Source organism: Coregonus lavaretus, assembly GCF_964263955.1.
Source record: "Coregonus lavaretus genome assembly, chromosome: 25".
In the NCBI taxonomy this organism is placed as follows: Eukaryota; Metazoa; Chordata; class Actinopteri; order Salmoniformes; family Salmonidae; genus Coregonus; species Coregonus lavaretus.
This window is the reverse complement of record NC_140012.1, coordinates 31,861,138-31,880,842: the sequence shown is the minus strand read 5'-3', so window position 1 is coordinate 31,880,842 and position 19,705 is coordinate 31,861,138. Positions and strand designations below refer to the sequence as shown.

The 19,705-nt window shown below is 45.5% G+C and overlaps 1 protein-coding gene across 1 annotated transcript in view; it reads right to left on the bottom strand.

Moving 5' to 3' along the window:
* Positions 1 to 2,311: 2,311 nt before the first annotated feature.
* Positions 2,312 to 19,705, bottom strand: part of camkmt (calmodulin-lysine N-methyltransferase) — a 51,191-nt gene continuing 33,797 nt past the window's right edge. Inside the window, exons 4-5 of the mRNA XM_084142120.1 lie at positions 16,337 to 16,468; positions 2,312 to 3,671 (exon numbers count right to left, since the gene is read on the bottom strand). Coding sequence (XP_083998246.1) covers positions 3,570 to 3,671; positions 16,337 to 16,468 — 234 coding nt within the window. The 3' untranslated portion in view covers positions 2,312 to 3,569. The remainder of the gene's footprint in view (positions 3,672 to 16,336; positions 16,469 to 19,705) is intronic.

Here is a 19,705-nt window from a genome sequence, read left to right as displayed (position 1 = left end):
AAACATGGAGGAGGTGTTATGGTGTGGGTGTGCTTTGCTGGTGACACTGTCTGTGATTTATTTAGAATTCAAGGCACACTTAACCAGCATGGCTACCACAGCATTCTGCAGCGACACGCCATCCCATCTGGTTTGGGCTTAGTGGGACTTTCATTTGTTTTTCAACAGGACAATGACTCAACACACCACTAGGCTGTGTAAGTGCTATTTGACCTAGAAGGAGAGTGTCTTGCCTGCATCTAGCTGATCTACGGTGTAATCATTAGTCCAACAGTTGCAAACAAGAGTTTCTATTGGACAAATTAAGGTATGTTTATCCATGTCTTGTTCTGTTTGCGTCCGTTTAAGGAACGTTTTTCAACAGAATCGGCGGAATGACTATACCCCTGATCACACGCAAACACAGTTCACTTTTATAACAGCCACATACAAACAGCAAGTTCAGTTTGCTTTTTAATTCCTTCTCGAATCTACGCACTCTCCTCCTCTCACCTTTTCCCTTCCCTTGAGGACTTCAGTGCACAACACATCAGCCTGTGACCAGCCAAAAAAAACTTTCCAAGCCAAACCTTCATATCATAACCGCTAACCGCTACACACAGGCTACATCGTTGTCACCATATTAGGCTAAACTAGCTAGCTGGATTCGCTAGCTAAGTCAGTGAAAGTGAAAAAAATTACAATTAAATGTAGCTAGCTCTCTCTCTCTCTTGCTTCTCCTTTATTTTTTAAGAAATTAATTTGTTCAAAACTGTTAAACTATTGTCTTTCTCTCTCTTTGTGTCAACTACTCACCACATTGTATGCACTGCAGTGCTAGCTAGCTGTAGCTTATGCTTTCCGTACTAGATTAATTATCTGATCCTTTGATAGGGTGGACAACATGTCAGTTCCTGCTGCAAGAGCTCTGATAGGTTGGAGGACATCCTCCAGAAGTTGTCATAATTACTGTGTAAGTTTATGGAAGGGGGTGAGAACCATGAGCCTCCTAGGTTTTGTATTAAAGCCAATGTACCCTGAGGAGGACGGAAACTAGCTGTCCTTCGGCTACACCATGGTGCTACCCTACAGAGTGCTGTTGAGGCTACTGTAGACCTTCATTGCAAAACAGTGTGTTTTAATCAATTATTTGGTGACGTGAATATATTTAGTACAGTTTTATCTAGAAAGAATAACTAATTTATTTTCTGCTGAAATTCACTGAGGACGATGGTCCTCCCCTTCCTTCTCTGAGGAGCCTCCACTGATATATTGCGGACTCTGACATTGTTCGTTATGATATATCTTAATTTCTTTCTTTAAATTTTGTTGGATTATGTGTCTATTGTTTTGTATTGCTAGGTATTACTGCACTGTTGGAGCTGGAAACACAAGCATTTAGCTGCACCTGCGAATCTGTGTACGCGACCAATAAACTTTCATTTGACTTGACAGGCCTAAACAGATGCCTATCTCTATGTCCTTAACAGAGCTCTCTCTCCCACCCTCCTGCATCTTGACATAGCACACTGAGCCTAATCACACATAATTGGGTGGGAGGGGCAGGGGGCCGTCCCAGGCTTTGTGTGCAAAGGGCAAGTGGTCAAGTTAATGGGGCCCTTGTGTTGAGCAGGGAGCTCTCCCAGTCTCTCTCTCTCTGCTCCTCTCTCTCTCGTTCCCACTCTCAGTCTCTCTGGAAGAGCGTGGGGAGGAGAGAACAGGCCTGTTTAAAATATCAAAAGAGAGATCGAGGGGGGCTCGCTTGCCCCTCCCCTGTATTCCCCCTACCCCTGCCGCCCAGCACCGGCCAGACCAGCACAGCCCTCAGGATTAGCTGTTCTATGCTGCCCTCCCTCCCTCCCGCCCTCCCTCCCCACTCTCTATTCTTTTTGTGGAGTAGTCTGGAGAAGGGCTGTGGCCTGCACTGAAAACACCACCCTGTCTGGGAGCGACTTAGAGAGCAGGGACCACTGTCTGAGAAAACCAATAAGGATGACGACGATCTGCAGAGAATGTTATTGTATGAGTTGAGTATCATTTCAACTGATCCAAGCTTCTGAAAGGAGGGAACTACACAGGCCCATAATAGGAGATCAAGGTGAAATGTGTTGAAATCAAATCAACCCCCTTTTATAAAATAATAACTTTGACATGTTCTGACCATATTATGTATTTCTCAGGATCCCCATTAGCTGCTGCACTCTTCCTGGGGTCCAAAAAGGGTTCAAACTTTTACATCACAACAACTATGACATAACTTTATTTTCGGTGGGTGTTATTATTAAAACAGAACAGAACAGAACATTATAAAAGTAACCACAGAGGACTCTAATGTACTGCAATATGTTTTTAATGGACAGTTGTTAAAACCACCTGAGACTCTTATAAAACAATCAATCAATCCATGTCGAATACAATTGTGGTTAGAGTACGGGTTGGTGGATGTAAAAAGCAAACAGTAGACCAGAGCCAGCTGAAGACCATAATGCTGAGTGGTGGGTATAAATAATACTTGATGTTTGCGTTTTATGGACAAACGTCAAATATAGCAGTGAGTTTGTGGGATCATGTTGTCCATGTTAATCTCACAGTAACACAGTTTCAGCTGGAGACAGTGTAGAAGGTATTGGCTTATAGAGCTGAGTGCAGTGAGCAAGAGACCAGATGTGAGTTTCTTAAAAGCTTCGCAGCATTAAGATCATCGAAAATCCATTGGAGGCAATTGGAAGCTTTGTAGGCAATGGACTAAAGATGATCTGGGTCCTACGAAGCTTTTGGGAAACTCAACCCCAGAGAGGTATTGGCTGAGAAGCACTTTTCACAGTGAACCACATATCGCCATTCAACTCTGTGGAACCCTGCCATGGAACCTTTGGTTTAAGACACTTCTGCAGAGCATAGATGACAAATCAGAAGAACATTTTCAGTTTCAGTTTGAACACTTGTTCGGATGGGTATTGGGCATGGATCGAAGTGACCTGAACCCTGTTGCTTAATCAAATAAAAGTTCATCATAAAATTTTAGTGAAAGATACTGTCCGGTATATCCATATACATAAACGTTGTTGGCATACTACTTGGTTAGCGTATCAGAACATTATCTAGTGATTCTATATCTATTCTTCAGTGTTGACAGTTCATTGAGGCTGCGAGGGAAACCTGAAATCTCCACCATTCGGTTTTGCACATCGCACATTGTTGTATTGCACAGTAACAAGGTCGCACGTGATCAGAGACCGATTCAGCCACACACAACATGTCGTCATCAAAACACACACACTGTTCAAAGCGTTGCCACAAAACTTCCAAAAGTCAAGAAAAAACTATTCTGTAATGTTATGTAATAGTAATACTGAACTCACCACAGTGTGAGTGGAGTTAATACAATAAATATATACTGGAATACAAACAAATCAAACAATGAATCCCCAAGCTTGTATCTCATCAACCGCGACCCCTATGTGAGCCAGAGACACAGTGGCATAAGTACTGGTGTGCAGGACTGCCAGGACGCTAGACGGGCTAACCCTAACCCTGGGAGTCTTATTGGCATGAGGCGGGGCAGCGAGGGGCGGATGGTGAGCCGGGTCTCAGAGGAGATGGAGGTGGGTGGGGCTGGCTCCCCGGGTCAGGGTGATGAGGAGAGGGTAGTGGATGTTGTCATCATACGCCTCCTTCCCTTCAATCTGCATCTGAAACACACACAGGAAAGGGGTGTAATCATTAGTCCAAACCATCGCAAACAGTTGCGTTTTGCAAGGAAAACTAGAGTTTCTATTGGGCAAATTTTGGTAGGTCTCGTCCCTCCCCGTTTTGTTCTGTTTTGTTCCGTTTGGTTCCTAGTGAATACACCACAGGAGTTATCAGGTTAGGATGAGGTCAAAGGGGGTGGAAGACGTTTGCTGCTTCAGATGATACTAACTGGCCCAGATACTGGCCAGCTGACTTCTCTTAAACAGTGGATCAGTCTACAGTGACTCTCTCCCAGGTACTTATCTCACACTTCTCTCGGTTACAAAGGGACTGAGTGCAAAATGTACAGTATGCCCCCTGGCATACTGCCTCTCCATGCCCACAATGAGCTAGTCTCTCTATGGGCTAAGTCCCGGTGGTGCCCAGTGCCCTCCTCGGCTGAGTTGGCGGCGAGGGTCTAGGAGCCGGGCTCTTTCCCAGCCAATCAGATCGCTGATTGGTGTCTGCACCACGCCAGGACATAGGAAAGTGAGTTTAGTACAAAATGTGAAATCCGTTTATGTAAATCAACTCCCTCACAAACACCAATCCCAGTCGACAGATTCACATGGCTGAAAATGGTTCAAAAAAGAATAAGAGAGAATGAAAAAAATAAGTGTCCTCTGGTATCGACTCATTTATGTCTCTGATATACAGTGTACCGCCAAGGCCTAACACTGTATATCAGAGACACAGAAGCATCGCAGACAGTGACAGTACTCCTCCTCCAGATCTTCCAGCCTTCCTCTCACCTGGGACCCAGTGGTACCAACCAACACTTTCCCTCCCTGCCTGGCTCCCTCCCTCCTCCTAAAACAATCAGCTACTTTCAGCAGACACATTACCCCTCTCTCCCTCTCAGTCTCCCTCTCCTGGCTTTTGAGAGGACAGATAAGAGCCCCCCCCCCCCGCCCTCCACATACACACACACGCCTCCCGTGCCCTTGATGTGCGTTATCTCTCTGCCCACCCCTCCATGCAACCGGCCGGAGGTTGAACCCGTGACCCGCCTTTATGCCGGGTAGGCCAGCCGCCCAACACTAAGCCCAACTGCAAAGGACGGACGGCCGCATTCACATTCAAATCTGGCCTGGGAGGGGGATAGGTGGGAGTGGTGTGGTTAGGGGGGTGGAGGGGATGGAGGAAAAACCCTGGCAAGCTCGCAGAGGTGAAAAGTTTAACAAGCAAAGCTGTTCCTCCTGATCACAGACTGCTAATCAGCTTCATGGGTGGCTGGATAAATCGGGACTTACGTTTTAATCGCGCCGCTGCCAAGATGCAAGTCATTTATTTCATTGCCACTTTCGCCCTGCTTTTTCTCCCTCCCTCCTTGTCTATCCCTCCCTCATTCCTCCCTTAGCTTTTCACAGAGAGAGAGACAGAGAGAGAGAGAGACAGAGAGAGAGAGAGAGAGAGAGAGAGAGAGAGAGAGAGAGAGAGAGAGAGAGAGAGAGAGAGAGAGAGAAAGACAGAGAGAGAGAGACAGAGAGAGAGGAGGGAGGAGGGAGGAGAAGGCGCTCCTGGGAGAGAGGAGGATGAACTGGACATCTGGGGTCTCTCTCGGTGGGATTGGGTAACGGAGAGCGAGGGATGGGGTGGATAGAGAGAGAAGAGAAGAGAAGAGAAGAGAAGAGAAGAGAAGAGAAGAGAAGAGAAGAGAAGAGAAGAGAAGAGAAGAGAAGAGAAGAGAAGAGAAGAGAAGAGAAGAGAAGAGAAGAGAAGAGAAGAGAAGAGAAGAGAAGAGAAGAGAAGAGAAGAGAAGAGAAGAGAAGAGGAGAGGAGAGGAGAGGAGAGGAGAGGAGAGGAGAGGAGAGGAGAGGAGAGGAGAGGAGAGGAGAGGAGAGGAGAGGAGAGGAGAGAAGAAGTGTTGGTGGGGTGGGGGTGATAGCTTATAGGCAGCTGGGAGAGAGGGAGAGAGAGGGAAAGAGGGATATGGACACAGAGGGGTTAATGCGTGGGGGGCAACATTTAAATTCATGACTCTCTTCACAACCATTTGAGTAACAAGATTAAGACGGCGGGCAGAAAATAGATCACATTATCAGGCTCCTTACAGTCCTCCAGCTGGTTGCGCTCTATTCCAGAACAGTGGGGATAAGAGGATAACACGCAGCCCTGCTAGAAAGAAGCTGTCTACCTGCTCCACACTGGTGAGACCGGCTCATCCTGGAGAGACAAGGGAACGCCTGCTGCAGAGGGACGGTGTGCAGGGGGAAGGGGGGCTTGCAGATTTGAGGGTGTTTGGGGTCTTAGAGAACGGTTCTTAAATAATTTTAACAGCTACACTCATACGCACACATTTCCCATCGCTAACACCCATATCTTACGTCCACAACATTCACCTCCGTAAAACCCTGCCACACAGCTCAGTGCATTTCCTATAAGCTCAGGTCTGAGAGTGGCGTGTTTGGCAGAGTTTCAGTCTGCATATACACTGCTCAAAAAAATAAAGGGAACACTTAAACAACACATCCTAGATCTGAATGAATGAAATAATCTTATTAAATACTTTTTTCTTTACATAGTTGAATGTGCTGACAACAAAATCACACAGAAATTATCAATGGAAATCAAATTTATCAACCCATGGAGGTCTGGATTTGGAGTCATCCTCAAAATTAAAGTGGAAAACCACACTACAGGCTGATCCAAATTTGATGTAATGTCCTTAAAACAAGTAAAAATGAGGCTAATTAGTGTGTGTGGCCTCCACGTGCCTGTATGACCTCCCTACAACGCCTGGGCATGCTCCTGATGAGGTGGCGGATGGTCTCCTGAGGGATCTCCTCCCAGACCTGGACTAAAGCATCCGCCAACTCCTGGACAGTCTGTGGTGCAATGTGGCGTTGGTGGATGGAGCGAGACATGATGTCCCAGATGTGCTCAGTTGGATTCAGGTCTGGGGAACGGGCGGGCCAGTCCATAGCATCAATGCCTTCCTCTTGCAGGAACTGATGACACACTCCAGCCACATGAGGTCTAGCATTGTCTTGCATTAGGAGGAACCCAGGGCCAACCGCACCAGCATATGGTCTCACAAGGGGTCTGAAGATCTCATCTCGGTACCTAATGGCAGTCAGGCTACCTCTGGCGAGCACATGGAGGAAAGCCCCCAAAGAAATGCCACCCCACACCATGACTGACCCACCGCCAAACCGGTCATGCTGGAGGATGTTGCAGGCAGCAGAACGTTCTCCACGGCGTCTCCAGACTCTGTCACATCTGTCACGTGCTCAGTGTGAACCTACTTTCATCTGTGAAGAGCACAGGGCGCCAGTGGCGAATATGCCAATCTTGGTGTTCTCTGGCAAATGCCAAACGTCCTGCACGGTGTTGGGCTGTAAGCACAACCCCCACCTGTGGACATCGGGCCCTCATACCACCCTCATGGAGTCTGTTTCTGACCGTTTGAGCAGACACATGCACATTTGTGGCCTGCTGGAGGTCATTTTGCAGGGCTCTGGCAGTGATCCTCCTGCTCCTCCTTGCACAAAGGCAGAGGTAGCGGTCCTGCTGCTGGGTTGTTGCCCTCCTACGGGCTCCTCCACGTCTCCTGATGTACTGGCCTGTCTCCTGGTAGCGCCTCCATGCTCTGGACACTAGGCTAACAGACACAGCAAACCTTCTTGCCACAGCTCGCATTGATGTGCCATCCTGGATGAGCTGCACTACCTGAGCCACTTGTGTGGGTTGTAGACTCTGTCTCATGCTACCACTAGAGTGAAAGCACCGCCAGCATTCAAAAGTGACCAAAACATCAGCCAGGAAGCATAGGAACTGAGAAGTGGTCTGTGGTCACCACCTGCAGAACCACTTCTTTATTGGGGGTGTCTTGCTAATTGCCTATATTTTCCATTTGCACAACAGCATGTGACATTTATTGTCAATCAGTGTTGCTTCCTAAGTGGACAGTTTGATTTCACAGAAGTGTGATTGACTTGGAGTTACATTGTGTTGTTTAAGTGTTCCCTTTATTTTTTTGAGCAGTGTATTTTGGTCTCTGTATTAGTGTATAGTGATTTGAGGGACCATCCCATTTCTTATTGCATCATATTAGACCACCTGATCAGAGTTGACATTGTAGCAGATTGGAAGCAAGTGTCTGTGTAAAATCAAAAATCAAATCAAATTGTATTTGTCACATGCGCCGAATACAACTGGTGTAGACTTTAACGTGAAATGCTTGCTTACGAGCCCTTCCCAACGATGCCGAGTTTAAAAATAAGAATAAAATAGTAACACAAGAGGAATAAAATACTCAAGAATGGAGCTATATACAGGGAGTACCAGTACAAGATCATTGTGCAGAGTTATGAGGTATTTGAGGTAAATATGTACATAAAGGCAGAGTAAGATAGTCCCGTGTAGGTCAGTTGGTAGAGCATGGCGCTTGCAACACCAGGGTTGTGGGTTCGATTCCCACGGGGGACCAGTATGAAAATGTATGCACTCACTAACTGTAAGTCGCTCTGGATAAGAGCGTCTGCTAAATGACTAAAATGTAAAGTGTCTAGGCATTAGGATAGATAATTATAAGAGTAAAATAAAGAACAGAGTAGCAGCAGCATATGATGAGTGTAAAAGTGTGTGTGTGTGTGCGTAAAGTGTATGTTTGTGTTGTGTCGGTCTGCGTATGTAGTGTATGTGTGTGGGAGTGACAATGTAGTGTGTGTGAGTGTGTATATATAGTCTAGTGAGTGTGCGTAGGGTCAGTGCAGATAGTTTGGGTACCATTAATTGACTATTTAGCAGTCTTATGGCTTGGGGGTAGAAGCTGTTGTTCTGAGAGCCGATGCTCTGGTACCGTTTGCCGGACGGTAGCAGTGTGAACAGTATTAAGTCCTTAGTGATGTGGACGCCAAGGAACCTAAAGCTCTCGACCTGCTCCACTACAGCCCCGTTGATGTGGATGATGGGGGTGTAACCTCCCCTTTTTCTCCTGTAGTCCACGATCAGCTCCGTGGTCTTACTGATGTTGAGGGAGAGGTTGTTGTCCTGGCACCACACTGCCATGTCTCTGACCTCCTCCTCCCAGTAGGTTGTGTATCTTACGGTGTTTGTGTGTGCGTGAGTCTGCGTGCATGCGAGTCTAAGAGTGTGTTTGTCTGCCTTTCTCTCTGTGAGTGTGTGTGTGTGTGGTGAAGTCATCTGCTGGGTGTGATAGACGTCTTAGTGGTGTGTGTGATGTGTGTCCTGCGTGCACATAGATCAGCTGACACACAGGGGGCAGAATGTTCATCAGAAGATAAGCAGAGGAGAATTAATCACTTTCTGATATGATGAGGCCACTTCAACCTACCGCGATATCCACACACAGCAGCTGACCCTGTGTGTGTGTGTGTGTGTTGGTCTTATGATGCATGCACACATGCACGCATGCATGCACGCACAGAGAAACACACACACACACCTCTGTGTAATTGCACAAAGACCATGGTAGTGGGACACTTGACTCAGCTATCCCGTCCCCTCTGGTCTCCCATCATTATCTACACAGAGACACTGTAGGTGGTCCGGCTCCAACAAAGACCGAAGCAGACTTCAGGTACATCAAGGGCACAATGAAGAGGAGGTGGTGGAGAGAGAGACAGACTGTGTGTGTGTGTGTGTGTGTGTGTGTGCGTATGTGTGTATGTATGTATGTGTGTGTGTGTGGTCGTAAGCGCATGCGTGCGTGCCAAGAAAATAACAAAATAAGAGTGTGTTAAGAGTTCCTTGGACACCTGAGAATCTACTGGCTAATAGAGGACATTCAACGTAAATACTAGTGTTATGTTATGATGGGAGGCACCTTATATACTGGCCAACAAGCTCTCAGTCTCATGTGAAAATGTTTCTCAAACATCACATTTCGAAGTTGATCCAAACCTCAAATTTCAAAGTGTTTGGTTACTTCTCTGTATCGTTTCAAGGTTAAGTTTAGCCATTAACTCACTCCGAATTCTTAAGGTTAGGCATTAACTCCGAATGGTTAAAGTAATGGTTAAGGTTTGGGCTAGGCTTAAAACAAAAATATTAAAAACAACTTTATCACTGGATTCCTTTGGAACTAGAGGCAGATGCTTATGCCCATCCGCCATCCCCGTCCACAACGCCCTAGCAAAACCAAAACCTACTTGAAGGTAACAGCACTCACTGTTGCCCCTAGTGGCCGGTTTCCACATCATCTCCCGACGTCCTCAGACATGGATGGATGTCAAATACTGACTTATATCACGGGTGACCTGTCTGATACTGGCTGCCTGCTATTCTAACTATCCCATCCCACCTGACAACATGGTCATTACCTGAACATTCTGTCATGTTGCATCCTCCCATCCTAACTGCTGACCCCTGACCCCAGTCCCACCTAGAGGTCAGTCCCAGGACCAGGCGGCTAATTGGAGAGAAACCTGACCCCGCCCCACCCTGCTGGCTAATCCATCGACGAATGGGCTCTAAGTGCCACTTTATATTCTACTGTCTGTCTGTCTGTCTGTCTGTCTGTCTGTCTGTCTGTCTGTCTGTCTGTCTGTCTCTCTATACAATTATCAGCTGCCATGACGCTATAGGGACTAAGCAGTGATGGAAAAAGTACCCAATTGTCATACTTGAGTAAAAGTAAAGATACCTTAATAGAAAATGACTCAAGTAAAAGTGAAAGTCATCCAGTAAAACACTACTTGAGTAAAAGTCTACAAGTATTTGGTTTTAAATGTACATAAGTATCAAAAGTAAAAGTAAAAGTATAAATCATTTAAAATGTCTTATATTAAGCAAACCATTTTTTAATTTAATTTAATTTATGGATAGCCAGGGGCACACTCCAACACTCAGACATCATTCAGAACCAAAGTATTTGTGTTTAGTAAGTTGCCAGATCAGAGGCAGTAGAGATGACCAGGGACGTTCTCTTAATAAGTGCGTGAATTGGACCATTTCTGTCCTGCTAAGCACTCAAAATGTAACGAGTACTTTTGGGTGTCAGGGAAAAGTACATAATTTCCTTTAGGAATGTAGTGAAGTAAAAGTAAAAGTTGTCAAAAATATAAATAGTAAAGTAAAGTACAGATACCCCAAAAAACTACTTAAGTAGTACTTTAAAGTATTTTTACTTAAGTACTTTACACCACTGGGACTAAGACAACACACCTTAACCGTCTAAAGCATGAAACACACCAAGAATCTCACTGCCGATAGACTTCCGGTAGGTAATTATCAAATCAAATCAAATGTTATTTGTCACATACACGTGTTTAGCAGATGTTATTGCGGGTGTAGCGGAATGCTTGTGCTTCTAGCACCGACGGTGCAGTAATATCTAACAAGTAATCTAGTAAGGAATGGAATTTAAGAATACATATATGGACAAGCAATGACAGAGCGGCATGGACTAAGATACAGTAGAATATTATAGAATAGAATACAGTATATACAGTGGGGAGAACAAGTATTTGATACACTGCCAATTTTGCAGGTTATCCTACTTACAAAGCACGTAGAGGTCTGTAATTTTTATCATAGGTACACTTCAACTGTGAGAGACGGAATCTAAAACAAATATCCAGAAAATCACATTGTATGATTTTTAAGTAATTCATTTGCATTTTATTGCATGACATAAGTATTTGATCACCTACCAACCAGTAAGAATTCCGGCTCTCACAGACCTGTTAGTTTTTCTTTAAGAAGCCCTCATGTTCTCCACTCATTACCTGTATTAACTGCACCTGTTTGAACTCGTTACCTGTATAAAAGAAACCTGTCCACACACTCAAACAGACTCCAACCTCTCCACAATGGCCAAGACCAGAGAGCTGTGTAAGGACATCAGGGATAAAATTGTAGACCTGCACAAGGCTGGGATGGGCTACAGGACAATAGGCAAGCAGCTGGGTGAGAAGGCAACAACTGTTGGCGCAATTATTAGAAAATGGAAGAAGTTCAAGATGACGGTCAATCACCCTCGGTCTGGGGCTCCATGCAAGATCTCACCTTGTGGGGCATCAATGATCATGAGGAAGGTGAGGGATCAGCCCAGAACTACACGGCAGGACATGGTCAATGACCTGAAGAGAGCTGGGACCACAGTCGCAAAGAAAACCATTAGTAACACACTATGCCGTCATGGATTAAAATCCTGCAGCGCACGCAAGGTCCCCCTGCTCAAGAGACAAAAATAGAGCTTTTTGGTCTAAACTCCACTCGCCGTGTTTGGAGGAAGAAGAAGGATGAGTACAACCCCAAGAACACCATCCCAACCGTGAAGCATGGAGGTGAAACATCATTCTTTGGGGATGCTTGTCTGCAAAGGGGACAGGACGACTGCACCGTATTGAGGGGAGGATGGATGGGGCCATGTATCGCAAGATCTTGGCCAACAACCTCCTTCCCTCAGTAAGAGCATTGAAGATGGGTCGTGGCTGGGTCTTCCAGCATGACAACGACCCAAAACACACAGCCAGGGCAACTAAGGAGTGGCTCCGTAAGAAGCTTCTCAAGGTCCTGGAGTGGCCTAGTCAGTCTCCAGACCTGAACCCAATAGAACATCTTTGGAGGGAGCTGAAAGTCCGTATTGTCCAGCGACAGCCCCGAAACCTGAAGGATCTGGAGAAGGTCTGTATGGAGGAGTGGGCCAAAATCCCTGCTGCAGTGTGTGCAAACCTGGTCAAGACCTACAGGAAACGTATGATCTCTGTAATTGCAAACAAAGGTTTCTGCACCAAATATTAAGTTCTGCTTTTCTGATGTATCAAATACTTATGTCATGCAATAAAATGCTAATTCATTACTTAAAAATCATACAATGTGATTTTCTGGATTTTTGTTTTAGATTCCGTCTCTCACAGTTGAAGTGTACCTATGATAAAAATTACAGACCTCTACATGCTTTGTAAGTAGGAAAACCTGCAAAATCGTCAGTGTATCAAATACTTGTTCTCCCCACTGTACAAAGCCGCCTGGTCCTGGGACTGACCTCTAGGTGGGACTGGGGTCAGGGGTCAGCAGTTAGGATGGGAGTAGTGCAAGATATGTAAACATTATTAAAGTGACTAGTGTTCCATTTCTTAAAGTGGCCAGTGATTTCAATAGGCAGCAGCAGCCTCTAATGTGCTAGTGATGGCTATTTAACAGTCTGATGGCCTTGAGATAGAAGCTGTTTTTCATTCTCCCGGTCCCAGCTTTGATGCACCTGTACTGACCTCGCCTTCTGGATGATAGTGGGGTGAACAGGCAGTGGCTCGGGTGGTTGATGTCCTTGATGATCTTTTTGGCCTTCCTGTGACATCGGGTGCTGTAGGTGTCTTGGAGGGCGGGTAGTTTGCCCCCGGTAATGCGTTCGGCAGACCGCACCACCCTCTGGAGAGCCCTGCGGTTGCGGGCGGTGCAGTTACCGTACCAGGCAGTGATACAGCCCGACAGGATGCTCTCAATTGTGCATCTGTAAAAGTTTGTGAGGGTTTTAGGTGCCAAGCCAAATTTCTTCAGCCTCCTGAGGTTGAAGAGGCTCTGTTGCGCCTTCTTCACCACACTGTCTGCGTGAGTGGACCATTTCAGTTTGTCAGTGATGTGTACGCCAAGGAACTTGAAGCTTTCCACCTTCTCCACTTCGGTCCCGTCGATGTGGCTAGGGGGGTGCACCCTCTGCTGTTTCCTGAAGTCCACGATCATCTCCTTTGTTTTGTTGACGTTGAGTGAGAGGTTATTTTCCTGGCACCACACTCCCAGAGCCCTCACCTCCTCCCTGTACGCGGTCTCGTCATTGTTGGTAATCAAGCCTACTACTGTTGTGTCGTCTGCATAATTGATGATTGAGTTGGAGGCGTGCTTAGCCACGCAGTCATGGGTGAACAGGGAGTACAGGAGGGGGCTGAGCACGCACCCTTGAGGGGCCCCAGTGCTGAGGATCAGCGAAGTGGAGATGTTGTTTCCTACCTTCACCACCTGGGGGGCGGCCCGTCAGGAAGTCCAGGACTCAGTTGCACAGGGCGGGGTTCAGACCCAGGGCCTCGAGCTTAATGATGAGCTTGAAGGGTACTATGGTGTTGAATGCTGAGCTATAGTCAATGAACAGCATTCTTACATAGGTATTCCTCTTGTCCAGATGGGATAGGGCAGTGTGCAGTGTGATGGCGATTGCATCGTCTGTGGATCTATTGGGGCGGTAAGCAAATTGAAGTGGGTCTAGGGTGACAGGTAAGGTAGAGGTGATATGATCCTTGACTAGTCTCTCAAAGCACTTCATGATGACAGAGGTGAGTGCTACGAGTTCAGTTACCTTTGCTTTCTTGGGTACAGGAACAATGGTGGCCATCTTGAAGCATGTGGGAACAGCAGACTGGGAAAGGGAGAGATTGAATATGTCCGTAAACACACCAGCCAGCTGGTCTGCGCATGCTCTGAGGACGCGGCTAGGGATGCCGTCTGGGCCGGCAGCCTTGAGGGGGTGAACATGCTTAAATGTCTTACTCACGTCGGCCACGGAGAAGGAGAGGCCACAGTCCTTGGTAGTGGGCCTCGTCAGTGGCACTGTGTTATCCTCAAAGCGGGCAAAGAAGGTGTTTAGCTCGTCTGGAAGCGAGACGTCGGTGTCGGCGACGTGGCTGGTTTTCCTTTTGTAGTCCGTGATTGTCTGTAGACCCTGCCACATACGTCTCGTGTCTGAGCCGTTGAATTGCGACTCCACTTTGTCTCTATACTGATGTTTTGCCAGTTTATCACAGTGGGAAGTCGTTCCTTCTCTTGCTAGAACAAATGCTGTACCTGCTGCGTCCTGACCTGGTAGCAACGAACCTACCGTTTCTACTTGTAGAATCGCAATGCTCATCAGTGGCCAACAACTTGACTTTCAGCCAATCAGAGAGCACAAACCCCCATGTGGGGGAGCCAACAACAACAAAAAAGACAAAAAGAGGGCATTTTATCCGTACATCCAGGGATTAGGTAGTCACACTTCATATGCAATGTAGGCTATGGGATGGTAGCTAGCTAAGTGCACAGACGCAATGCACACAACACTAAATACTTCCTCCAAGCTAGCTAACCACTGTAGATGAAACAGCTGCCTGTGTAAACTCCCAAGTTAGTGCAGTGTCCTTAGCTAGCTAGCTATGTTGTGCAAGCTAACGAATATGTTAACATTAGCTAGCTAGCTAAACATTTGGCTATGGGATTATGGAGAGTGAATTCAATTGTTTATTTGTCATCTTACTAGGTAGTTATCCAGCTGTGGCCATTTGGCTAGTATCAACAAGGGCTTTCTGCAAAATAGCAACATTAGCGCAGCAAGCTAACATGGGAATCTAGACCATAAGTAACACACACTGACATGCATTGCCAAACAATGCTACTGCCACCAACTGATTTGGAGTATTTGAACAACGCTGAGTGGCTGACGACTTGGTCTTTGCTGTGTGAACACAAAAGAGATTGACTGCCGACACTCGGTTCAGAGGTGCTAAGTACTGTCGGCAGGCAAACGTTTGACAATCCTACCGGTGTGTCTAAGCTTTAACCACAACCACATTCAATCTCTACTGAACTACATTTTACATTTTTACATTTTAGTCATTTAGCAGATGCTCTTATCCAGAGCGACTTACAGTTAGTGAGTGCATACATCAAAATAAATAAAAATTATACTGGCCCCCCCGTGGGAATTGAACCCACAACCCTGGCATTGCAAGTGCCATGCTCTACCAACTGAGCTACACGGGACTATCTTACTCTGCCTTTATGTACATATTTACCTCAAATACCTCATACCTCTGCACATTGATCTGGTACTGGTACTCCCTGTATATAGCTCCATTCTCCATGAGTATAAATGACATTCTCATGGCCTAGGTAACCTCACAGACTGCCACACTTTTTCAAACCTTCCCTCTTACTACTGTATGTAAATCACTATGAGTACCTCAGTATGTAGAAAGGCGCTAAATAAACCCAATACATTATTATTATTTTCAGTCCTTGGTCGCCCACAGCCCAGCAGAATGGTTGGAGCTCAAAAGGCTGCAGCTCAATCACTCATTCAGTGGACCTCAAAGCCAGTTCCACTGCTCTAATCAGGGACTGATTTAGACCTGGGAGACCAGGTGGGTGCAATAAATTATCAGGTATAACAGAAAACCAGCGGTACTCCAGACCTCCATTGTAGGATACAATACCCCTGAGAGGAGAAAGAGCGAGTCCTGTTGACAGACCCTTTTACCCTTCAGTAGGCCGGTTCAACTGACGGTTCCAGGCAGTTGAATGGGCCACTCAGTGTGCCTGCCATCATGCCCACCACGCGCCAGGCGCCGCCCACACCCTTCCATTAACCAGCTGGACACTGACTGCTGCTCTTAACACTGCCTCTTTCTCTCTCCCTCTTTCACTAAGATTATATAGCAACTGCACTAGATTGTTCTTTCTCAATGTGAAAGGCCTTTACAGCACTATACAAAGTAGTGTTTCTCAGATCCTGGACTACCTACATCTTATAGACTTTGGACAGCACTATTCCCTTGATGGTTTTCGACAAGAGACCCCTCCCTGTATGGGTTTGGAGGACAGAATACATTTCTCTTCCGGGTTAGGACAGGGCCTGTCCCTTTAAGAAGTCAGACAGGGCTCTAGATCCAGTACCAGGCGTCTCACTCACCTTTAAGTGGAGATCCCAAACCTGTTCATCATACTTCTCATAGCGACAGACTTGGAGCCCCGCCCCCTCGGCCAGCTGACAGAACTCTCCCAGAGTGTCTCCTCTAGTGGGGGCAAACACAAGGGCTGTACCCTACAGAGAGAGACAGAGAGCGAGATAAAGAGAGAGAGAGAACACAAAGAGAGACAGAGAGAGAGAGACAGAGAGAGAGAGAGAACAGAAAGAGAGAGCGAGAGAGACAGAGAGATAAACTGTATATCACTTTTTTTTTTGTCACTTAGGTCAGTGTTGTTGATCCATCCTCAGTTTTCTCCTATCACAGCCATTAAACTCTGTAACTGTTTTAAAGTCAACATTAGCCTCATGGTGAAATCCCGGAGTGGTTTCCTTCCTCTCCGGCAACCGAGTTAGGAAGGACACCTGTATCTTTGTAGTAACTGGGCGTATTGATACACCATCCAAAGTGTAATTAATAACTTCACCATGCTCAAAGGGATACTCAATGTCAGTAGGTGCCCTTCTTTGTGAGGCATTGGAAAAGCTCCCTGGTCTTTGTGGTTGAATCTGTGTTTGAAATTCACTGCTCGACTGAGGGACCTTACAGATAATTGTATGTGTGGGATACAGAGATGAGGTAGTCATATTAAAACTATTATTGCACACAGAGTGAGTCCATGCAACTTATTATGTGACTTGTTAAGCACATTTGTACTCCTGCACTTATTTAGGCTTGCCATAACAAAGGGGTTGAATAGACATTTCAGCTTTACATTTTTAATGAAGTTGTATACATTTCTAAAAACATAATTCCACCTTGACATTATGGGGTATTGTGTATAGGCCAATGACAGAAAATCTCAATTTAATAAATGTTTAATTCAGGCTGTAACACAACAAAATGCGGAAAAAGTCAAGGGGTGTGAGTACTTTCTGGCACTGTATGTATGTACAGTGGGGTCCGAAATTATTGCCACCCTTGATAAAGATGAGTAATAATGACTTTATAAAATAAATAATATACTGAGCTATACTGTATGGCATTATTTTTAGTAAATTATATATTATTTTACAGTGCCTATAGAAAGTATACACCCCCTTGGATTTCTTCACATTTGACTGTTATACAAACTGAGTCAAATGTATTGAATAGTATTTTTTTCAACGATCTACACAAAATACTCTGTCAAAGTGAAAGATTCCTAAATAAAACACTAATATACCTTGATTACATACAATAAGTATTCACAGCCCTTAGTCAATACATATTAGAAACACATTTGGCAGTGACTACAGCTGTGAGTCTTCTTGGGTAAGTCTTATAAGAGCTTTGCACACCTGTATTGTGCAATATTTGCCCATTATTCTTTTCAAAATTCTTCAAGCTCTGTCAAAGAGTTGGGGATCATGGCTAGACAACAATTTTCATGTCTTGCCATAGATTTTCAAGCATATTTAAGTCAAAACTGTAACTTGGCCACTCAGGAACATTCACTGTATTCTTGGTAAGAAACTCCAGTGTAGATTTGGCTTTGTGTTTTAGGTTATTGTCCTGCTGAAAGGTGAATCCTCTCCCAGTGCCTGGTGTTGCTGCCGACTGAAAAAGGTTTTCCTCTAGGATTTTGCTTGTGCTTAGCTCTATCCCGTTTATTTTCATCCGGAAAAACTCTCCAGTCTTAGCCGATATCAAGCATATTCATAACATGATGTGGCCACCACCATGCTTGACAATAAGGAGGCAGTTACTCAGTGATGTGTTGTGTTGGATTTGCCCCAAACATATGGCTTTGTATTTATGCCAAAAAGTTGATTGGTTTAGGGCCCTGTTGATTACATACAGTGCATTCATAAAGTATTCAGACCCCTTCCCCTTTTCAACATTTTGTTACGTTACAGCCTTATTCCAAAATGGATTAAATAAATAAAAACCCTCATCAATCTACACACAATACCCCACAACGACAAAGCCAAAACAGGTTTTTAGAAATTGTTGCAAATGTACTAAACATAAAAAACTGAAATACCTTATTTACATAAGTATTCAGACCCTTTGCTAAGAGACTCGAAATTGAGCTCAGGTGCATCCTGTTTCCATAAATCATCCTTGAGAAGTTTCTACAACTTTATTGGAGTCCACCTGTGGTAAATTCAACTGATTGGACATGGTTTGGAAAGGCACACACCTGTCTATATAAGGTCACACAGATGACAGTGCATGTCAGAGCAAAAACCAAGCCATGAGGTCAAAGGAATTGTCCGTAGAGCTCCGAGACAGGATTGTGTCGAGGCACAGATCTGGGGAAGGGTACCAAAATATGTATGTAGCATTGAAGGTCCCCAAGAACACAGTGGCCTCCATCATTCTTAAATGGAAGAAGTTTGGAACAACCAAGACTCTTCCTAGAGCTGGCCGCCCGGCTAAACTGAGCAATTGGGGGAGAAGGGCCTTGGTCAGGGAGGTGTCCAAAAACCTGATGGTCACTCTGACAGTGCTCCAGCGTTCCTCTGTGGAGATGGGAGAACCTTACAGAAGGACAACCATCTCTGCAGCACTCCCCCAATCAGGCCTTTATGGTAGAGTGGCCAGACGGAAGGCACATGACAACCCACTTGGAGTTTGCCAAAAGGCACCCAAAGGACTCTCAGACCATGAGAAACAAGATTCTCTGGTCTGATGAAACCAAGGTTGAACTCTTTGGCCTGAATGCCAAGTGTCACGTCTGGAGGAATCCTGGCACCATCCCTACGGTGAAGCATGGTGGTGGCAGCATCATGCTGTGGGGATGTTTTTCAGCGGCAGGGACTGGGAGACTAGTCAGGATCGTGGGAAAGATGAAAGGAGCAAAGTACAGAGTGATCCTTGATGAAAACCTGCTCCAGAGCGCTCAGGACCTCAGACTGGGGTGAAGGTTCACCTTCCAACAGGACAACGACCCTAAGCACACAGCCAAGACAACGCAGGAGTGGCTTCGGGAGTAAAGAGAGATCCTTGATGAAAACCTGCTCTACAGTCGTGGTCAAAAGTTTTGAGAATGACACAAGTATTGGTCTTCACAAAGTTTGCTGCTTCAGTGTTTTTAGATATTTTTGTCAGATGTTACTATGGTATACTGAAGTACAATTACAAGCATTCCATAAGTGTCAAAGGCTTTTATTGACAATTACATTAAGTTTATGCAAATAGTCAATATTTGCAGTGTTGACCCTTCTTTTTCAAGACCTCTGCAATCCACCCTGGCATGCTGTCAATTAACTTCTGGGCCACATCCTGACTGATGGCAGCCCATTCTTGCATAATCAATGCTTGGAGTTTGTCAGAATTTGTGGGTTTTTGTTTGTCTACCCGCCTCTTGAGGATTGACTACAAGTTCT